Source organism: Pezoporus flaviventris, unplaced genomic scaffold, assembly GCF_033815535.1.
Source record: "Pezoporus flaviventris isolate CSIRO_AGI_PZ_B2104156 unplaced genomic scaffold, CSIRO_AGI_Pfla_v1 ptg000035l, whole genome shotgun sequence".
Lineage (NCBI taxonomy): Eukaryota > Metazoa > Chordata > Aves > Psittaciformes > Psittacidae > Pezoporus > Pezoporus flaviventris.
In genome coordinates this window covers 1,594,615-1,617,779 of record NW_026892583.1, presented here as the reverse complement: position 1 = coordinate 1,617,779, position 23,165 = coordinate 1,594,615, and the positions used below count along the sequence as shown (strand labels likewise).

Below are 23,165 nucleotides of genomic sequence, written 5' to 3'. Positions count from 1 at the left end.
TAAGCTCATCACTCATGACAAGTGGAAAATACATAGCTAGAATTAATCTGACACAGGAGGAATAACATTATCCATGGCTTTAAAGCTCATCAAAACCGAAAATCCTAAAGATTTTCTTTTCCCCTTAGAAAAGAAGAAATATCAAAGATAAATGACAGAACTTTGCTCCTGATATTAAATGGCCTGTGCTCAGATCAACCTGGTGTGGCTCAGCAGCACAGTATTCAACCAGATCTACTCTAACCCCACCAAAAGCTAGTGCTTGAATATTCAAGTGTTCTGTGATTAAACAATCAGTGCAAGCAGCAATTCCTGCCACCAGTATGATTAATCAATAATATTATTGCTAATATAGGCGTTAAATAAGTGGTTACATACTGCTGATGGAACCAGTCGCCCTTCTTCTCTGAACAGCTCCATCCTATATGTTCCTTCAGGGTGGCATGCACCATCCATCCTCACCAAAGGCAGCTTCCATTCATCTTCTCCTCACCATCAAGCCTGAGGTCTGCTCTATTTAGTGAGGGCTGTTTGGGAAAAGGGAATCTGAACTGGGGTAACCAGCAGACTCCATCTGTTTGAAAGCCACAGACACTGAAGAGCTTTGAGCAATGCAGTTTTTCAGCTGTTCTTGGAAAAGACACATATTCTCTGCTGGAAAATGACATTTCTGAATGAAGGAACAGGAAAAAAGTGAACTCACAGTTTAGATCTTCAGCACGCACCTGCAGCAGGGAACACATGAGAGGAAACTAGGGATAAATACGAACAAAGGAGAGGTGAAAGGAAAAGGCTATGACAGGTAGCTTGGGAGACATGGGAAGAATATAAAGAATGTGGAAAATAAATTCAGAGGTGCTTTGTAGGCAAAGCAGCTCTTAGCACCTGCTCCATTGTTTCATATGGACAAATTACTCCGTGCTTAATGAGTCTGGTGATAACAGCAAAACCAAAAAGCCCAGGCAAGTCCCCATCCCCAAATCTGTGTAAGTATAAACCTTTGTTTTCAGATAAACCATGTATTTTACTTTAATTTAATGTAATGTATCAGAGTTTAAACCTTCTTTTCAAAAGGCTTTTGGCCAGGAATATTGTCCTGTCAAAACAGTGCCGGGAAGGAAGAAATCCTTATAACAGGAACATCTCTTGGGCAGCATTTTTAGAAGATTGCTTTCAAAGCCATGTAACGAGGGAAGAGGTTCCTCCAGCTATCCTGAAGTTAAAGAATGGAACCTAATGCATATTTAGCCTTCTAAATACATGCACTTGACTCCAACAGCAGAAACAGGTCAACAGTAGCACCAGAAATTGCTCAGGTCTCTAGTGAGATCTATAGGTGCCATGAGAACACCACCAGGCTCAGGACTTCTCATAGACTCTTTAAATGGTTTGGGTTGGAAGGGACCTTAAAGTTCATCTATTTCCAACCCCCTGCCAAATCTCACTTTTGCACACATCCATTATGAGACCTCTCAGAGCACTTGCAGCATTCAGGATCCTTCTACCTAAAGGGAAACTGTCCCTGCAGAAAGATGTCCTGGGGAGATGTGGGCTGGAATCTCTCCTCTGCTCTAAGCCATTTCCTCTGTTCCGGCAGGCAGGAGGTTGCAGTCCACTGCTCCCTGGCTAGGCAGCTTTTTTGGGAGGAGGTGGGGGGGGAGGAAGGAAGGACCCACAAGTTCCCAGCTGACAAAGAAACTTGACCTCTAGGCCAACTGTTCCCCTTGCACCCAGGACAGGGGGAGGAAGGATGCCAAGTGCCTTCTCCCCACTGTCAACCAGATTTGGATATAAGCAGCAGCACAGTTGACACACGAGCGAGCAGAACACAGCAGACACCAGCAACAGAAGGTATCACCCAAGAGAGCTCCATGGGATATAGCATTTCTCTTACAAATCACTTTATTACTGGGGAGGAAACCCTGGTCTTCTCCCACATCACAGGAAGTAAAGCAACTAAACCACAATTTGCTAACATTCTACACTGAAACTGAGAAAGTTAAATGAAACACTGCTCTTCTGCAACAGTATCAGCCTCCAGGGCCATACCACCCCGTTAAGTGAGGTAGCTCCAATGAATTCAATCGAGCTGCAGTTGTGGTTTGGGGCTTTAAAGTTTCCATCTAGTCCCCATCTCTTGCTCATTCTTGCAGCATGACTGCTCTTAATACAGTGTAAATAAATGTAGATTGGATGAACCCATAAAGGGTAAAGTGTTACCTTGTCAGAATACCTGGAGAAATTAGCACTGTCCCTTGGTTATGGACAAGGACGCTGTCAGGACTGCCAGACCTAGGCACACATGCATGAATGCACACAAAACTCCAGCTACTCAAAGAAAGTAAATGTGGAAGAAGCATCTGCCTCCTTCAACACCAGTTCTCAGGAGATACACCACAGAGTCCACATCTTAGCTTAAAAAGCAAGGAATTAACATTACATATAGTCCAAAACCATATTTCTATACAAACTGGGATGAAAGCGAAGACATTCCCAGATAACAAAGTAAGCCTTCTAATATCATTCATTCATTTTAGAATAAACTGTTTCAAAAGCTGCATGGTGCTTTAGGCAGAGAAGCTGCTTCTGGAGTCTTTTGATACACAAAGAAAATGATTCTGCCCAGTTTCAGAGCACAGGGATTCAAATGTCTCATCACCCTGTCCTTTAGGTCATCAATAACATTAAAACAAAGGCATAACTAAGTATTGATAACTTGGCTGCTCTCAGCAAACCACAATTTTAAACTACAGCAAATGCTGGTTAAGGAAATACAGACATTTTCTACACACCAACTTACTCTTGCACTGATCAGGGACAATGTTTTAACAAGGCATAGAGTACTGACCCGTGCTTAGATCCTGCTTCAGGCAGAAAATGAAGACATACCAAACCTACATTTTGATCCAGTACAGTGGATACCACTTAGCTGCAGTGAGAACTTCACCATGTAGGCAACATAACTGACTTAACATCTGTAGAGCAGTCATCAACTCACTGGTGAGACTTATCTAGGGCAGGTCAACTAACTCCAGAAAGTCAACCTAGAATCAGGCCTGAGCTGCTGCCTGCTTCTCTGTAACAGCAGAGGTTTGACAGATAACACTCCAATATTCTTTAATGCAATATGCATTAACCTAAGAGCAGCAGCACCAGAGTGAGTGCTGCACCTGATGCTACTATACTCAGTGTAGCTTTGCAAGTGACTTACATGGTGATGACAATAATCTGGGCCCAAATCTTCGGACCAGTTCTTCTGGGTATCAAATCTGGCAGCACAAGACTAATTTTTAGGGACGCTGACATTTCCTGTCCCACCTGAAATCACTGGAAGCTACTACTTACCTGTGCTATAAATAAAACCAGAAAAGAAGCTAAGAATTGATTAGCAAATTCTGTAAGTGATGCTTTTCATGTCTTTGTGTCTCTTTTCCTGCTTGTGGCACAGAGGTAGCAGTTTTAAGCCAGCAGGGATGGAGGAGAACTGTTAATGCTCAGGCTATGGGCAGCTTTAACCTGCTGATAAGGCTCATGGCTAAGGTGCCTCCATTGTTTGCCTTTGTTTTGTCTACCTGGACAAGTTTACAGTAAAGCCTGACCACAGAGTGCACAACAGAAGGGAGCCTTGAGCCTCTGTTCCACTAGATACCACTATAATTCAAGTAGTCATATAAATAATGAAACTGATTGCTTCACTGGAAAAGACTTTGTAACCTACAAATACAAAGCAACACCCTACCCCTTGGTGAAATGTGTAATACAGCTTTCTTATTTCTGTACACACAGCACATACAGCTGGCTTTACATAAAAGTATCCTGTCTTGTTGTTACTTAGAACACAGATTACTAGCTGGGGTAAAGGGAAGACAAGAGAAGGTGCAAAATTGCTCACTGAACCTTTCTGTTCCAGTTGGTACCTCTCAGATCTTTCATGAGCTTTGTGTTCTTTTAAGAATGATCATTGCGAATGAACTTAAAGCCTGTGATTTAATATCTTGTCACTTCTGAAAACAAAACAGCACTGTCCACATAACACAGGCAGCTTTTGATTGTCACACATCTTCACAATACCATTTCTTCTCCCCATCAGATATTGTAAAGAACTCTGCTCCTGTAAGGCTTCCTTTAAGTCTGTAGCAATGCGATGTCCTGGCTCTGCTATGGGTTTATATCCAACAATGCCCAAAGTGTCTCTTCACGTCCAAACCCCATTAGGTTCTGGATAAATGATCCTAAAGGTCAAGTTGATCCTTGCATCTCTAGAATGATATTCCTTAGGCACCCGATGCTGTGAAGTGAGATTAGGGAAAAACAAACAAACAAATCATGAGCTTGTGTATTTAAAATACAGGTAATCAAAGCAGGTAAAAACCCTTCATTTCTTGTGATGGCTTTTTATTAACATTTCAGTAAAGCAAAAGCTTCATGTTCTGACTGCTCAGAGCCACTGAAGACAAAAGATCCTTATAGATTATTGTAGACTTGTTAAATTAAGTTGCAACTTTTCTATATTCCAAGTTCCTAAAGTGATTTTGCTCTTTCCAGCAGCAGACTGCAACCTTCATTGCTGAACTCCAATGCTGGAACTTCTGAGCTGCTGACTCCCATTACATCACTTAGGACTTGAAAGAGAACCCACTGTTTATGTGGGCGCTCTGAAAGAAGTATTAATGGGCTGGGAAACAACTGTGTCACTGGAAGTAGAATGTCCCATACCTCTATGGGAGTGCCTCACGCGTATTGAGAAAACTGCATTGCAAATAAGGAGTTCTTACCTGCCAGTCCTCTTGGGTAGCTCCTTCCATCATCAGCAGAGTCCCATGATCAAGTGGGATTTTTAGTCTTTCTACATAAGTATAGTCTCCATTCTCTTCCTAAAGAGAAACATTAGACACTGAAGAAGCAAGCAAGTGCATTTGGTAGAAAACCAGCCCTCTATAGCAGAGCTTACAAAGCTGTGATGGGAGAAGAGGAAAGAGACCTCTTTCAAGAAGTCTAAACCTCTGTCACCATATTCCACAGAGTTCAGGAGCTGACCATTTCAAGGATGAAATAAGCCATTGCAACTCACTACCTGTAAAATACAGGTTAAGTTCAACAACAAGTTCCTACATCCAGTGCAAAGGCTGCAAACCTTTTGGAAACATCCACTCCTGAAATAAACAGTTGTGTGTGGAGACATCATTCTGCAATCGCCACCCTGATTCCAAGAGTTTACTACTTTGTCAAAAATACACATCTTCCTCCTGTTAGGAATTTGTCTTGGTTTGGACATTACCTGTTATTATCATCTGTTAGATGAAGAACTTTTCCTATCCAAAGAAATCTCCTCTTCCTCATATAACAAGTTGTCTTAAATTGTATCACCACTGAACAAAACAGACTGCTCAAATAGAAGACAAATAATTGGCGAACTTGTTAAGTCTTCAGATGAAGCACAACTCTTTCAAAGCACAAACACTATTTAACTAAGTTAGCTAAGTTTAACTGTGCAGTGGCCAAACTTCATGCAGGTTTGTCTTTTTTATAGCTCATGGCTTGCTGAAAAGCTCAAAATAATGAGGTAAAGTATCAATTACTGGGCAAATTATGTCCTAGACTTAAAACAAACTGTAGGGATAGGGCAAGGGATAACAGGTTCAAACTGAAACAGAGGAAGTTCAGGTTAGATATAAGGAAGAAGTTCTTTACTGTGAGGGTGGTGAGGCACTGGAATGGGTTGCCCAAAGAAGCTGTGAATGCTCCATCCCTGGCGGTGTTCAAGGCCAGGTTTGACAGAGCCTTGGGTGACATGGTTTAGTGTGAGGTGTCCCTGCCCATGGCAGGGGGTTGGAGCTTTATGATCTTAAGGTCCTTTCCAACCCAAATCATTCTATGATTCTATGATTTTCAGAACTGGGAGAGTGTGTGCATATACGAGACTCAGATAGAAAGATGACTGTGAATCCTTTAAAATGCAAAAGAGCTCAGTTGGGATCAAACCAATTCCTGATAATACAAAGCATCACTTGATGTAATTCACTCTTCTTTCTGTTCACATCTGGGACTACAAGTCACAGTGTGACAGAGCAAGGCTATTCAATACTGCTGGTGCAATTGGCAGCACTGGCTGGCGATCCAGTATTTGTGCATTTCCTAAGGGATAGCCAAGGGCTCAGGGCTGTACCAGTGACAAAACTCACTAAGCCTTTGGAATCAGGGAGTCCTGGAGGCACTCAGAACCACCTGTAATAGATATTCTTTGTAAGGACAATGCAAAACATACTTTTAAGCTCCTAGAATTATTAGCAATTTATGTTGCTCTATGAAATGTAAGGTAGAATGTCAAAAATGTTTTCTTAAACTTCAGAGGAAACAAGGAAAAAACCCTCAAAAATAGGCATTATAAACATGACTGCTGATGAAAGGCAGAGTAATACCATTGCATGGCTGTTTCCTATTTCACAGGATTACATCATTCCAGTTTGTGGATGAAGAATGGACTTATTTTTATCTCTTGCTCATCTTGATTAAAAAGGATAAATGATGTAGGAGAAAACATCCTATTGTCTTAGAAAGTCAGTATGGAAAACCAGTTACCTTCTGGTTTAAATGTGACATCTCTGAGCTTAGTTTTACTTAGAAGAAGAGATTTTGATATCAGTTGGTTTTGCAGAGTTGGCAAAGTCAGACAAACAGGTTTTCTTGTCTTAGATGTTGTTACTAATACTGTCCATCCAATCTCATTCCAGAACTCTTATCTCTAGAGCTGATGTCAGACATACAGAAAGCTCAGCTGAGTTTGAGACATCAAGAAGTTTATGAAGGAAATTTATTCTTGACATCTAAAGAAGAAAATACCTTTTTTTCTTTAAATATTGATAACAACCACTGAAAGAAATGCATCAGGTAACTTTTACATGGTCAATTCATAACTCTATATATGTATTACAAAACCAGATGCTTCCAGGAACAGGTCTAGTAAAGCAACTGTTCTGCTTCTTAGTATATGAGAATCTTGAGTTGCACATCGAATACAATCCAAACTTTACACTACCCAAGTACACTGGTTAAAACTTCTTTTTTATGCTTAATTCAAGTAGCTACATTAAATAAGTGAGGAAAGGTCAGCACTAGTTGATGGGAAGCTGTTAATATAAAATCTGTAAGTATTCCTGGATCCCATCAAGGTTAATTTTTCTTAACATGGTATCAAAATCAAGAAGGTTAAGAAAGAGAAAATATCTAGTATAAATCTATATCCATCACCTAAGTTTGTTTCTTAGGTCTCAGGCAAGTGTATTGAGATAGCAGCAGGAAGTGGGCTCTGGATAGTGTTATTTTAAGGAAAAGTAAACGGAAACATCCTGTAGAAGAATGTATAAATAATAATGAGGTTATACATGCAAATGATGCAAAATTAAGTTTCAAAGGCTGAAGTCAGCTGCCTTCATGGAGAATGCTGGCTCCCAGTCTTCTGCTTTACCTATTACCAAGAAAATTCCCCTTACTAAACTTCTAATCTATTTTTCAGACTTCCTTTCTGCTTGTATCCCTCTTTTCCAGTTTATTCCTCTACCCCCAGCTGTGGAAACACCCTACTCCACAACAAAGTGGTCTCATCAATCAATACTTCTGCATTTTTACCTGTTTATTCTCACTGCCTCTGATGAAATCCTCACTGCAGCTCTTTACAGATTCTGTAAGAATGATTATCAGTTATATTGCCCTTTCCCCATGTAATCCACTTCCCTGCCTACACAGGACTATCTTTAAACTCCCCCAGCCTTTCTGCAGCTGACCTAGCAGCCTGCAAGCCAGCTCTAAAGCATTCACATCTTCCTGTCTGCTTGTCTATAACTGCTCAAGTCCTGCCAATATTGGTGTAAAACGCCTCCTCCTCTGCAGCCACTGCTGTCTGCAAGTCTCCTGAATGCCAACCTGAAACTTTAATCCTGATCCAGGCCTCTGTTTCTACTGTGCTCCATATATTCCCATGTTCATCCTAAATTAGGCCTGTTGGGACACAAAGGGTTATTTTTCTGCTGTTTGCAAAAGTACTGAGAGATCTTTAACTTCTGCTAGAACAGCTACTCATGGACAGAGTGGTTTAGTGTTTCATTTGAAGGACAGACCCATCTGAAGGCTGATTCTTAGAACATCATGAACATCCTGTTATTATCTAACACACTTGTGAAGCTCCCTCCCTTCCCAGCACTCACCAGTTTCCTTGGTTACAGATGGAAGAAGGGCAACCTGACAGCTGGCTTCCTAACTCCTTCCACAGTTCACACAGCACCTCATTGCACAACTACACCTTACGGTGTCCTTACATATATCTAGACCTCTGTTAGAGAGCAACTCCCAGTGGGATGTGGGATCTTAGTGAGACACTAAATATCATCCTTCATCCTGAACTAACATTTCAGACTCAGCTTCCAGAAAGACCTCATGAGATAACCTGGCATTGTTTGAGTTGAGCAGAGTAAGTAATACTACAAATGGCAGTGAGACTGTATCCTAAAGACCCAACTTCTCATCTAAGTGAAATCAATACGTGTAGAGTAGGACAACTAAGTCATGTATGAGTGGGACATGGGACCTGAGGCCGAGTGAAGAACAGGACAAGGTCACGATGCAGTGGTGACACATGCTGCGGGCAAGCACAAGAGAGAGGACTCATTGATTAAACCAATACACTGAGTGTGGATTGTGTATGAATCACAGCTTTAAACCAAAGCATTCATCTTTTGGTTTCAGTGTAGGCAGGAGCTACAGTGATTGGGGGGGGGGGGGGGGGGGGAGGAAACAAGGAGGCAATAAAAAGTTTAAGTAATTTACTAGAAGCGGAAAATAAAAGGAACCAGATAACTTCACTGAAGGCTTGGATCTACCAAGCAAGCATCCAAAAATCCCTTGAAACCATTTAAAGCAAAGGCAAAACATCAGCTACAACCACACAACTGCTCCAAATAAACAGAAAAGGCAGTATGTAGAAGAAAGAATGCTCAAAAAGAACAACACCAGGGGGTAAAGTTTCTGGTATCATGTTCATTTCCATGAAATCTCCTTAATTCCAGTGGGGATTTTAACTCCCAAAATATACTTGTAGCTTGTTTCACACAGATAAGGCTGAGATCTGAGTAAGAATTATTTCTACTTATTCACAAGGGATGCTTTTTGATGCAAATAGGTTGCGCACATCTCTATACGCATTTACCACCTACTATATGATGAACATTCATCCAGTCCAGCACTCACCAAAAAGAAAAACAAAGAATTGAACCTTTCCTTCCCCTCACCATTGAACAAACCCAGTGGCACTTAACTAACAAAAACCAAGCAATCAATAGTACTGATTGTCTTTGCAGTTAGAGAAAGAGGATTTTTATTCTCTAATAAGTTCAAGATACAATATGGAAAATAATTGCAACATGGCAAGAAGTCTCTGAACACTCTGATCTGGTGCTCTTCAATAGCCCTACAAGGCATTACCTGACTTGTGGCACATACTGTTTTGTACCCAGTACGTGATCACATACAGGCAGCCACTTTAGTTCTCTTTTCTTTCAGTAGCATTTATTCACAGTGAGCTTCTATCATAGTATTTTTCATCTTGTATTTTCACTGTATCTTTCCATCTTTCATCTCAAAACACTTAAAAGCACATGAAGAGAGGAAAATTAAGGCCTTTGAAACTCTAGAATTTGAAATACTAGAATGTTGGCCCTCAAAAAGGTTTAATTTTGGGAGCATAAGGATTTTCTTTCTTTTTTCCTCCTTAGTGAAAACTAACTGTGGAAAACCCGATGTACTGATACAGGCAGATTACAAACCAGGGAGAGCCTGGCTGCCTGTGATGACTGTTAATGCAAATCCCTTTTCCCTAGAGTACATTCCTCTTCCTCTAACTTGCTTTTGAACAAAGTCATGATCAAATATCTACGTTGAACTCTCTCTTAATAAAAGGGAGAATGCTACATTACAATAGAGTATGAAAATCACTTCTTTGGTGGTATGGCCTGAAAGGTTGTAATTTCCATCAGAGTCTCTTGTAACTCCCACTTGGCAAAGCATGGAGTGTCATAGGATGCTCTCTGAAAATTGCAGGCTTTGGGACTCTGCAAAGAAGACACAACGTGTGCCATGTGAACAGTGAGTATGAATTCCCTCAGGCACAAGATGCAGTTAACGGCAATTTATTCAAAGATCACCCTGCACATGGGGATCATACCTTAGGAACAAGTATATCACACTTGCAAAAAGAATACACTTCATAGGTAGGAAGATGCAGAAAGATCAGGTCAGAGGCACTGAAGAAATAAAATGAGGAGAGCTTGAAGGATACATCTATGGAAAATCATCAATCTTGGGAAGAAAAGGGAAGAAATCATGCTGTACAGATCAAAGAAGGCAGCGAGTTATGAATGGCACAGACTGAATTTTCCCCTTTGCTCATAGCGGTGTCTTTACAGAAAATAGAAAACAGAACAAAAAGACACCTTGCTGAAGAACTGGGTTTGATTTTTAAGAGGGAAACTGCAAAGTTTATACAGAAACCTAGGTGGCTTTGATCCTGATAAATCGAAGGGGAACAGATGTACTTCTAGAGGTTAATCTAAGCAGCAATTACAGTTTCCCAGAGGAACTGAGCTTTCCAGCTGACATTGTGTTATCATCACAGCATACTTACTCATGCTTTGCCCAGTGACATAATGCACTGATGCCCACTGACATAATGCACTGATTATGTGATCTCATGCTCAGGGATTAAATTCACTTCAGACAACGTAATTTACAACTTAGAGAAGTGGTAAAAAATACAGATTATTTGTTTTCTGGATCAAATTCTGACCTTTTCTGTTCACAACTAGCTGACCAAGGTGACTCTGGATGGGCAGACTTCAGTTTGTCATCATACACTTATGCAATAGGCTGATAATCATCATCTTTCTGCATTACTTACTCAGAATAAATAGCATTATAAGCAGACAGCAAACTTCTTCCCAACATTCTCAAAGCCTACACATGCAGAAAAGACACCTGAAGCAGGATACCCTAAACTGAGGCCTGTATTCACAACCCATGAATGTGTGATTTGATGCCTTTACTTGGATAAATACCAATTGCAAAATCTAAGTTTTTAGTTGATTTGTAAACACAGCATTCCCAAACACAGCATTTTATCTAGAAAGAGTATTCTCTATTGAATTGCCAAGTAATTCCTGGAAGAATACTCTACACATGCCTCTTTATCAAAGATCTGTTTAGTCTGTGAAGTAGGATGCGACAGTTCTCTAAATCTCCCCTCTGTCAGTTTAAAGCCATTCCCCCTTGTCCTGTCACTACTTGCTCCTACAAGAAGCCCCTCCCCAGATTTCTTGTCCACCCCTTTAGGCACTGGAGCTGCTCTAAGTTCTCCCCTTCAGGAGCCTTCTCTTCTCCAGCTCTCAGCCTGGCTCCAGAGCAGAGCTGCTCCAGCCCTTGCAGCATCTCCATGACCTCTTCTGGATTTCCTCCAACAGCTCCACATCCTTCTTGTGCTGTTGCCACACAGCTGGACAGAGGACTGGGGGGGGCAGGGAGTGTCTTACTAGAATGCAGCCAAGGGGGAGAAGCAACTCCCTCCACCTACCGCTGACAGTCCTTTTGATGCAGCCCAGGATAAGGTTGGCTTTCTGGGTTGCAAGCACTCACTGCTGAATCATGTTGAGCTTCTCATCAACTGGCACGACCAAGTCCTTCTCCTCAGGGATGCTCTTAATCCAGTCTCTGCTCAGACTGCAGTTGTGCATGGGACTGCCCCAACATTGGGCCCACATTTTCCCTAGACTTTCTTTTATCCTGGATGTACTTATGGCAGCTTTTCTTATTGCCCTTACTGTCCCTGGCCAGCTTTAATTCTGTCAGGGCCTTAACCTTCCTAACCTGATCCCTGGCTGCTCAGACAATTTCTCTGTATTCTCCATATTCTAGGGAAAAGAAACATGCTCTTTCCTTCACTCACTCTCAATCTGAACACACACAAGCCAAAATGCAAATATTATTAAGAGGATTTTTACTTACAAGAGCAGTCAGAGCTACTTTTCATCCCACCTACACTATGCATTACACAGTGATGAAGAAAATGGTATCAACTCTTTGGTTCATTTACACAGTGAAAGTCCCCTTCTATCATCACTGATTGCATTTTAAGTAATGCAAAAGGCCCTTATTTGGGCAGAAGAGTGCCCAGCTTGCGATTTCACTGCACATTATTAGAGTGGTCCCATTCCCATCCTCCTCAAGACATCACATTCCATGCAATAGATTTCCGATCCCCATGTTTAGTCCACAGAACTTCACCAGTTGTGCTTTTATTAACTACTATTAAACACTTTTAGTAATTAAGTTATCTAACCAGGGTGAAAATACTAAACATATTTAGTAACTATACTGCTCTCTCAATGTGATAATGAACACTCACAGGGGAGGGTTTCTTCCTCATCTCAAAGGTCCGGGTAGCACCAAAGCTAAGTGAGGCAATGACAGGATTTTTTCCTAGTGATGGCTCATCATCACTGTGCCAGTCTACGCTGTCCTTCTCATTTCTGTAGAGGTTGCAGAGAAGAGAGTTGAAAGTGTAGCCAGTGAACTCTTCAATACGCTCCTTTAGCATGGTCAGCAGAGGATGCCACTGTAATCAGCACAGCAGGAGTAGGGTAAATACAAAGAAAGGAGGCCCTCAGCAGGTAACGTAAGAACATAAGGGGAAAACAAAATATACTGTACTTTAATCACAACAGACTTGAAACCAAACAAGTGCCCCCAAATAATTCTGATTACATTTTCAGTAAAGTTGAAGAATGGGTTTTTCTGTAAAACATGCATGTTACCTATCACTCAATCCTACATCATCTCTTAAAGCTGTGAAGCCAGTCTGCCATTTGTAGTAACGCAGCCAGCCACTCCAATTAACTGATAGGTGAGAAAGTCCATAGAGTAAAATCTGCTTGAACTGAGCATGGATAAACATTGGGAGTTCTTAACTAACACAAAAAGTGTGCAACTCTCCTATGCATACCTGGCTTTTTACCCTTCTGGCCAAGCTACAGGAGTTTAACACAGGGGGCTGATAACATCTGAGTACCTGGCCATTGCTGATAGTCACAGATCATCCAGAAAGTTGCAATCAGTGACTAAATGATCTCAATTGCTGCATGTATTGTCACAAAACAAGAGTTGACAGTTTGCCTAACACTGTCACAGCACAGCCCTCTGTCCCCACTCTGCTGCTTCTTTGCCTAACACTGTCACAGCACAGCCCTCTGTCCCCACTCTGTTGCTTCTTGAGCCCATCTCGTCACCTCTTGGGGTTTAGACTTTGACATTCAGTGGTTCTCAAAACCAGTGTCACAAGTCCAGGATTTCATCCTTCCCTCTGTTAACATCTTGCTGTGCCCATGGCCCCCAGCAGCTCTGCACATTCCTGTGCAAGTCAAGTGCAGTGAATCACTATTTAATGTTACAAATCTACATCATGACTTTCCTCTGTCAGAATGCATTTAAGTACTACGTAAGTACCTATAAAAGAAGAAAAGCCAAAGCCAATGTAGGCCAGAAGTTTTGTCTGTTATATAAGCAAAAAAAAATGATCAAGAGAGGATAAAGAGGATAAAGAACTGATTCCAAATCTCCCAGTGCTTCACAGGCAGAAGAAGGAACAAGCAGCAGGAACTATATCCTAGTATCCACCTCTAATAGTTGAGTCTGCACCACCTTCTTACCATGCTTACCCATTGTTTAAAGGGTTTATAACCTATTGGATACACTGCAGGAGCCTCAACACACTATCTTTCTCTGTTAGGGGTATTTCTAGGTAATTGACCCTGATCAGAGGGCTGGAGCGCCTCTCCTACGAAGACAGGCTCAGAGAGCTGGGCTGGTTTGGCCTGGAGAAGAGACGACTCCTTAAGGGGAGACCTTAGAGCAGCTCCAGTGCCTAAAGGGGCTACAGAAGATCTGGAGAAGGGCTTTGGACAAGGGCCTGTAGGGAGAGGACAAGGGGAATGGCTTTAACCTGCCAGAGGTGAGATTGAGAGGAGCTCTTAGGCAGAAGCTCTCCCTTACAAATGTGCATTGAACAGGTCACACAGAACAATTTGGAGTTTTCTCCAAAGCTACAATAACTCAAAACAAAACTTTAAACTCCAGACAGATAACTTCCTTTTGCCAATGTTGAGCAACTAAATCATGTCATTCTCAGGCAACCCACTCTTTAACACTTGTTTTATGAAGTTGTCCACGGTCCACTACGATCTATTACTGATTACAAATGAAATGCTAATACTCCAGATAAAAATAGAAGATAGAGGGAATTTTTGTGTCGAAATCTTTGGAAAGGATTTCTCTGTAGATAATAACAGAAGAAAACTGTAAATATATACATACATTTGGGTTTGGCTGCATTGTTATCCTCGAGTACGTGTAAGGAAGTTCCCCATACCAGGAGGTAAGCCTTGGTTCCTCAAAAGATACATCTAAACAATGAAAAACAGGAAAACTTTCTCAGTTGCCTTATCAAAAGGTTTGAAAACTGAAAGATGATGAAAAGATGAAGTTGGAAGGACTGCAGCACCAATGGGTATGACAGAAGCGGAATGCAGCAAGGTTGGACAAGTAATATTTTGTCAAATCATAGAATCATAGAATGGTTTGGGTTGGAAAGAACCTTAAGATCACCAGGTTCCAACCCCCCTGCCATGTGCAGGGACACCTCACTCCAGACCATGTCACCCAAGGCCCCATCCAACCTGGCCTTGAACACTGCCAGGGATGGAGCCTCCTGGGCAACCCATTCCAGTGCCTCACCACCATGACAGTAAAGAACTTCTTCCTTATATCTAACCTGAACTTCCCCTGTTTCAGTTTAAACCCATCACCCCTAGTCTTATCACTACAATCCCTAATGAAGAGTCCCTCCCCGACATCCTTGTAGGCCCAATATATGTGTGTGCTCTGCTGTGTAATAGAAACCAAGTTAAAAGTACTTTCAACTTATGAAAAGACTATCTTGGTAGCTATTTCTCATGCTTCACAGGTAATATTCTCTATTATATGGTACTTTTATTGATGTAAATACAGATGTTGAAGACATTTCCCAGCCTTGTCCACTAACTACTCTGATACATTACCTTACATCGTTTCCTGACTGAAGAGAAATTTAGCTGTAACAGGTGCCCCTTAGTGAACAAATCCAGAATAGCAGCTTCTTCCCTTCCTGCATACTGTACCTAATAAGCAAAGACAAGGGAAAAGAAACCTGCTCTGCTGGGATTTTAAGTCAGAGAGGCAAAAACTATTCCTGGTGACAGAAACCTCAAAGAACACAGTTTTTGCAACATCACTGTGAGACAGTATGAAGGGATGAAGAGTACAGGCTTCATCTGAAAAAAGAGTGGGAAAAAGAACTGGAGATGACAGGGGAGGCAGTAAAATGCAAAGATTTTTAAGACAGGCACTTTTAATTTGGAAAGATCTTATTTAATTGGCAATAGCAACATGGTGCCAAGAACGAAAAATAAGCAGCAGTACTCCTCAGATGCACATCAAAAACCTGGAAGGAAATGTGTAGGAGTGGTAATATGTGAACCGAAAATCAGTGATAAATAATGCATGGATTTTGGTATGGAAGTGACCTGGAATGACCTGAAAAGTTGGTCTACACACTCCTTACCCTGTCTGATATGAGTTCGCTGACCCCAGGGTATGTCTTGGAGGAGCTGTTCAAACATCCAATCTGCTTGTTCTGAGTCAATAAAGCCAGGAATCAAATGAATCCTAAGGAAGAAAAAGATAAAGAAAAGATGGAAGGAATATACACTTATAGAGATGCTTTGATAACATATTCTGTTTTCCAGGACCCCCAAAGGAGCTAAGAATGGCTGCAATGCATCAGACGAAAAGGCAAAGCCCAGTATCTATTTCTGACCACAGCCAAAACCAGGTATGAAGTAAAGGACAGTAGCAGGAGCTCCCGATGACTCTTCCCCTCACCAAACACTTCTAATTGCTTTTTAAAACATATAAAAACCTATGACACCAGACTACGAGTCTCACAATCAGCCATATACTGTGTGAAAAATGGCTTTCTTCTGCTTGTTATTTACTTCACATCTGATAAATTGGAATCATAGAATCACAGAACGGTTTGGGTTGGAAAGGACCTTAAGATCATCCAGTTCCAACCCCTTGCCATGGGCAGGACACCTCACACTAGAGCAGCTTGCTCCAAGCCCCTGTGTCCAACCTGGCCTTGAACACTGCCAGGGATGGGGCAGCCACAGCTTCTCTGGGCACCCTGTGCCAGCACCTCAGCACCCTCATAGAGAAGAGCTTCTGCCTAAGAGCTCATCTCAATCTCCCCTCTGGCAGGTTAAAGCCATTCCCCTTGGCCTGTCCCTACAGGCCCTTGTCCAAAGCCCCTCTCCAGGTCTCTTGTAGCCCCTTTAGGCACTTGAGCTGCTCTAAGGTCTCCCCTTAAGGAGCCTTCTCTTGTCCAGGCTGAACCAGCCCAGCTCTCTCAGCCTGTCTCTATAGGAGAGATGCTCCAGCCCTCTGATCAGGGTCACTTAGCTGGAAATACCCCTAACAGAGAACCCTAACCTGTGCCAGCACCTCAGCACCCTCACAGGGAAGAACTTGGGCCTAAGATCTAACCTAAACCTCCTCTGTTAGAACTTGAACCTATTGCCCCTTATCACTACAGTCCCTGATGAAGAGATAATCAGATAGCCCTGATTATGGTACTACAAAGCAACATAAGTAAATAATTGCCCTTTATTCACCATCTCCGTGCTACTCACTACTGCCATCCTACTCTCTCTTTTCCAAGCACAAGAACCTTGGAGTACTTAACCTCCCTTATTTTTACATTTTCATATGTGTATTTTGGCTATACTAACCGCAGCACTCAAGAATTCCAGCCACTGTGGTTGGCTGCAGAGTAGGAATGGCACTGACAGGAGTTTACTCTCACATGCATTCAATGCTTCAAAGACACTACAGTAAGGATACATACTAAAAGTACTAAAATCATTATTAACTTTCCAGAAATGTATATATTCCAACAATATATTACGAAAACAAACTCCAGAAATGACAGAATAACCCAGCTGGCTCTTGATCTTTCTCTTCCCAACTGGTCAAAGCTTTTACTTTTCCAACTGGTATAAAAGTTTATTTGCATCTTGAGAAGAAATGAAGATGAAAGCTTTGAAACAATTGCACAAAAAGTTACTATATCCTTGGTGTTTTTTCCACTATTAATAAAATCCATCAAATTCAGGAGAAAAGGATTAATACTGATATTGCAGCTAAGTCAGCATAAAATAAAGTGCATTTTAGTTAGGAGGAATCACAGAACAAGTAGGTTTTGTTTTGAAGTGTTCTGAAGCTGAAATAATTAAGGCATAGCATGCAAGCAAAAGGGACAACCCTAAAGTTACCAAATCTGCCTGAAATTAAATGCTTTTGTTAGATTAATTTAAAACAAGTTCAATTTATAGCTAAAAGATTTTGGTATCTCTTAACAAAACAACACAGACATCAGGCACTTGCTAATACAGAAACTCTGATCCAAATTTCAAGCAGCAACTTACTCTGAATTAAAACATATGGACAGAGCTCCTTCTCATTATTCTGGACAAGAACACTAGATGCAGTACAACCTGAATGCTAAGCTCATACTCAAAGTAATTCCAGAAGGAGTCTAAACAGAATACACACAGGAAGGGCAATGTGCACCTGCTGGAGTCAAAACACTCTACAGAGTAGGCTTCAGAAAGCTGAGTATCACCACATCCTCCTGCAATAGCAACCAAGTTTCGCCCACTTACCTAGAAATGCCAGTGGGTACTTTGCTGAGCTCATACACACCAGCCTTGCTGAGGATGTAGAAAGGAAAGAGACATTAGATGAACTGACAATAAGAAATTACCTTACACCGAGCAGCATGGGCTAGAATTGCTGTAAGCCTGGCCTATGGAAAATTTTCTGAGGACAGGAGGGGAGGGGAGAGAAGAAAGGGAAAGGGTCAGAGTAATGCAGCAAAGGGGGTGTTGAGGAAGCAAATGAGTTTGTGTGTATATCCTGCCTCTCAATCTCATTTCACCAAAGGCTCAATACACAGTTTTAAGGTGCTAGAGACAAGTAAATGAGGGATGCCACAGGGAATCTAAAGGAGACAACCATACAAGATTGCACCCTGACCACTATGTTTGTGTTTGTAGTCACAGTGAGTAAGAGAACTCTACCTAAACATAATCAAATTGAGGCAAATTTCATTTCCAAAGTCTGTAACTTAACCATACACCACCACACTGTCACACTTCATGACAAAGCTATTCTGAGATGATCCCCGTTTCAACACAAAGGGTAAGTGATCTATGAATAGCTTCACTATGACACTTACTAGCAGCTACTTTTCCAAACCTTCAAAGGAAGTGCTGCTTGAGTTGCCATACCAGCTGTATTCCTGGATAACAGTAATCTCTAGCATAACTTACACAGGGACTGTTCTATGAAAACATATACTGCCAACCAAAAGAGACAGATTTGCAGCTCTGTTGATCCAGAATGTCCAATTGTTTTGGTTTTTTTTTTCCTGGCTTATAAAGCTACATTAAATCTATAAAAACTCATTTACACAGACTTGGACTCTCCTTATTACAAACTCAGTTCAGGATAAAAGGGCTGAAAGTCCGCACTACCTACTGGCATTTCTTCCAAAGGCATGGCAGTGGTTAAGTGGAGAAGGAATTCTTCTCCAGCAGATTCCCACTAATTCACAAGATAGAAAACCAACAAAAGGCCAGTTAAGTCAGCAGCATACTCACTCTATCACACCTGCTTCAGGAACTCTGCGCTCTACCTGAAAGGGAACAAGACCATAGATTGTGAATATTAAACATTAAAGTACCTGGCATGTTCTAGTCAAACAGAACTATTTGCCATTTCTAGTGACTCGATATAGCTTTATACTGGTATGTCGAGAAAAACATACCTCTGGACACTTGGTAAGCAGTCATGTCTCAATGACTCCCTCTATGCCCCAGAAACTCCTAAAGGCAGCTATTCCTGCAGTGATTTTTAACAATCAACTGCCCCCTAAAGGACATTAATTTCTAAGTTACTTGGATCATTACAATACTTGCTATTTATCAACTATAACCCCCAAAAATCTTATCCTTACATTTGGAAGTAAAAACCTAGAGCAATTATAGGAGGGATAAACAAATCCCAGGCCTCAGACAATGAGCAAAATGCATGACAGAGCAGACATCAAGAGCTGACACTTGTCTGCACAGGTTGAGATAGCTGGGTTTTGTTAGAACAAAAACCAAGCAAAGCAGTTTAATCCAGCCTGGATTATCATTCTGGTTGTTTTAGGGATTTACACTTCTCTTCTCTGAGCTCAGTGCTGAAATGCACGAGCTTCTGAGTCAAGCAAGCAAGAAGGTCAAAATACAGAACTACACAGACACCAAAGCTCTGCCACAGGGAAGAGAGAATCTTCTCAGACCATCTACAATCCTTCCAGGCCAAGAAGACAGCCTTTCAAACACTGTGTCTATAAAACAAACCCCATGCTCCTCCCCTGTAACAAATAAGACAGATATCCCAACGGAGGGAAAAAAACAAAGAGTTCAAATCCTTGCATCATCCTGAATATTTAGGGTAACATATTCTTTTGGCTCTCTGAAAAACAGTAGTTATGAAGAGATACATAATGAAAACAAAGTCTGAGGCTAAAACAAGGGGATGTAACTTTCTGTTTGCATATATGTAAGGCAGTTGCAAACTGCTTGGTAGAAACTCAAAGCTGAGCTCAGCTGAGCTTTTAAATAGCTTTTAAACATGAAATTATAACCTCAAAGTGTGATGATTCCTATCATTTGTACTTAAATAAAGACGAGGTTTTGATCGTTATGATGTACTTCTTACCTCTGATGGCTTTTCAAATACAAACTGCTTCTGAGTGCGAGGCTGATCTTTCCTCACCCATGCTGGTCTGGTGTCTGCAGGGGCAAGGTTGCTGGCCACAGGTGCCTTGGATGCTAAAGAGGAGAGGAAAATGAAACAAGAGGATCCCATGAAACAGAATTCCACCATACAAAAAACCTACAGTTTGGAAGAACTTGTGGAATCATTCTCTGAAGTATTCTCTGCTTGGCAGAGACTCCGGTCACAGTCAAAACCACATTACGTAGAAATTAAAGCTGCACAGAAACTGGAAGTTTAATGTATATAGAAATATATATTATACATATATGTTATTTATAAGCAAAAATGAAATCATCATCTTATCAGAAAGGATGCATCTAGAAACTTCCAGTCCTACCATGAACACCTATCACAAGCCAGCAGAAATCTTTCCAAGCAGCTAAACCCTCTATGGGTTTTTTTGATGTTTCTATAGGTAACAAAAAGGCCTTTCTCTGAGAAAAAAACTTGGTACAACAAGATTTTGAAACTAGGGAAAAAGTATGGAAAGGCAACTCAGGCAGATCATTTTATGTGTTTTATTTACACACAACTATGCCAAGTGCAAGGGCCTACACCTGGGCTGCATCAAAAGGAGCATGACCAGGCAGGTCAAAGGAGGTGATCCTGCCCCTCTACTCTGCTCTTGGAGTATTGTGTGCAGTTCTGGTGTCCTCAACATAAAAAGGACATGGAACTGTTGGAACAAGTCCAGAGGAGGCCGCGAGGATGATCAGGGGACTGGAGCACCTCCTGTATGAAGACAGGCTGAGAAAGTTGGGGCTGTTCAGCCTGGAGAAGAGAAGGCTGCGTGGAGACCTCACAGCAGCCTTCATAAGGATGCTGGGGAGGGACTCTTCATTAGGGACTGTAGTGATAGGACAAGGGGTAATGGGTTCAGACTTAAACAGGGGAAGTTTAGATTGGATATAAGGAGGAAGTTCTTTACTGTAAGGGTGCTGAGGCACTGGAATGGGTTGCCCAGGGAAGCTGTGAACGCTCCATCCCTGGTGGTGTTCAAGGCCAGGTTGGACAGAGCCTTGGGTGCCATGGTTTAGTGTGAGCTGTCCCTGCCCATGGCAGGGGGTTGGGACTGGATGATCTTAAGGTCCTTTCCAACCCAAACCATTCTATGATTCTATAAAAACAGGCTTAAAAAATGACCCTGAAGTAAAATTCTTTACTCTGCATACTTCAAAAGATAGGAAAAATGATTTTAAGAAATTCCCTAGGAACAGGTGGAATGAAACACACACATGTGACGGAAAGCTCACAGGCTACCTGTACGAGGCAAAATGACTTTTTTCAGGGTTAAAAAAATCCAGCTCAGTCTGCAGAGAAATGGGAGGTTTACTGGGTACTGTAGTCTGGGAAGTGGAACAGGGTGGTTTGATCACATTCACAAACCAAACCAGTCCCTGTTGGAGCAGCTCTGATCTGGAGCCAGGCTGAGAGAGCTGGGCTGGGTCAGCCTGGAGAAGAGAAGGCTCCTGAATGGGAGACCTTAGAGCAGCTCCAGTGCTCAAAGGGGCTGCAGGAAACCTGGAGAGGGGCTTGGGACAAGGGCCTGTAGGGACAGGCCAAGGGGAATGGCTTTAACCTGCCAGAGGGGAGACTGAGATGAGCTCTTAGGCAGAAGCTCTTCCCTGTGAGGGTGCTGAGGCGCTGGCACAGGGTGCCCAGAGAAGCTGTGGCTGCCCCATCCCTGGCAGTGTTCAAGGCCAGGTTGGACACAGGGGCTTGGAGCAAGCTGCTCTGGTGGAAGGTGTCCCTGCCCGTGGCAGGGGTTGGAACTGGATGAGCTTTAAGGTCCCTTCCAACACAACCCTGATTCCTCCAGCAAAATAAATCACTTAAACGCTGTGTCTGAACCCCTGACCATCAGCTGCCTCAGCGAGCCGGGCCTCTTGCCCCATGACACCGCAGTCAGACACCTCCAGAGCTCCCTACCCGGCACTCGCACACACGAACCACGCCGCTGTTCTGCTCGGCGAACAAAGCGACCCAAGCTTCCACCCGCCCCTATAGAGGCTTTTCCGCCTTCACCGGTTACTTTCCGCCCCGGCCCACACCGCAACCCCAACGCTTCCCTGCAGGCCGGACCCGCTTTGCCGCTGCACCGGCTACGGCGAACGGCACCGAGTCCGGGCCCCGCTCACCACAGCCCGGTGCCGCTCTGCTCCCTACCCGCGCTCCGGGCCTTGCCCGCAGCGGCGCCGGCCCAGCCGCCCTGCACACGGGCCCGCTGCCGCCTCTCCGCCATGGCGCTGCCTCAGCGCCCCGGTGCAGCGCCCGCCCGCTCCGCCGGAGCCGCAGCCCGCGCCGGGGGTTCCGCTGCCGGCTGAGGGACTAAAGAACCGCGGGGCCCGGCTGAGGGGGGCCTGGTGCGGGCCTTCAGCCGGTGGCGCTGAGCGGCAGGACCGGCCCCACACACGGGTGTCTCTGCAGTTGAAATTCAAGGTTTTCTGGCAAAACGCGGCACGTCGCGGGAGGAGGCTGCTTTTAACTGTGTAAATTACACCCCTATTTCCCCTTGAGCGGAAAGCAGCAGTATGCATTTGTAAAGGGAAACTAGAATTAGCCGTGGCCCGGTGCTGAACCCCTTCTACAGCAGGAGCAGACACGCTGTGGAACTCCTTCCCCTTATTCCCAAGCAAGGGAGTGAAAAGTCAGTAACTGTAGAACTGAATGTAGCGAGGAACAACAGTGCTTCCCTAAAAGCTCACAGACCTCGAGCAAAGGGAGAAGGCCATGACATGGACCACCCGGATCAGAGGAGTGACAGCTTCAGGCGATCAGGATGGCCAAAGCAATTTTGCGAAGCTCAGCCATACGAAAGGTAAGAGATTCATGGAATGGTTTGCGGTGGAAGGGACCTTAAAGCTCATTCAGTTCCAACCCACTTGCAAGGAGCAGGGACACCTTCCACTAGAGCAGGTTGCTCAGAACCACATCCAGCCTGGCCTTGAACACCGCCAGGGATGAGGCATCCACCTCTAGGCAACCTGGGCCAGTGTTTTATCACCCTCATTGTAAAGAATTTCTTCCTCATATAGAACCATAGAATGGGTTTGGGTTGGAAAGGACCTGAAGATCATCCAGTTCCAACCCCCCTGCCATGAGCAGGGACACCTCACACTAAACCATGGCACCCAAGGCTCTGT

The 23,165-nt window shown here is 43.0% G+C and overlaps 1 protein-coding gene across 2 annotated transcripts; it reads right to left on the bottom strand.

The window, feature by feature from the left end:
* Window positions 1–1,884: 1,884 nt before the first annotated feature.
* Window positions 1,885–22,321, bottom strand: ALKBH3 (alkB homolog 3, alpha-ketoglutarate dependent dioxygenase). Of its 2 annotated transcripts, none has more exons than XM_061462207.1 (9): window positions 22,189–22,321; window positions 19,963–20,075; window positions 18,855–18,889; window positions 17,856–17,903; window positions 15,695–15,798; window positions 14,410–14,498; window positions 12,446–12,655; window positions 4,776–4,874; window positions 1,885–4,288 (listed from the first exon to the last, which is right to left on the bottom strand). In XM_061462207.1, exons 1-9 carry the CDS (start codon window positions 22,262–22,264, stop codon window positions 4,196–4,198), a joined length of 867 nt encoding a protein of 288 aa, XP_061318191.1. In that variant the 5' UTR covers window positions 22,265–22,321; the 3' UTR covers window positions 1,885–4,195. The 2 variants fall into 2 exon arrangements, 1 of the variants encoding a protein (XP_061318191.1); XR_009744919.1 differs by lacking the exon at window positions 1,885–4,288 and adding an exon at window positions 9,475–9,636 and having other exon boundaries at window positions 22,189–22,279.
* Window positions 22,322–23,165: the final 844 nt, after the last annotated feature.

Excerpts from the sequence above, each read along its gene's own strand:
- ALKBH3 (XM_061462207.1), bottom strand. The coding sequence starts at position 22,264 with ATGGCGGAGAGGCGGCAGCGGGCCCGTGTGCAGGGCGGCTGGGCCGGC. Across the intron at positions 14,499-15,694 it reads GCGAACTCATATCAGACAGG|ATGTATCTTTTGAGGAACCA; the intron begins GTAAGGAGTGTG and ends TTCATTGTTTAG. Across the intron at positions 4,875-12,445 it reads TGAGGAAGAAACCCTCCCCT|GAAGAGAATGGAGACTATAC; the intron begins GTGAGTGTTCAT and ends GTTTCTCTTTAG.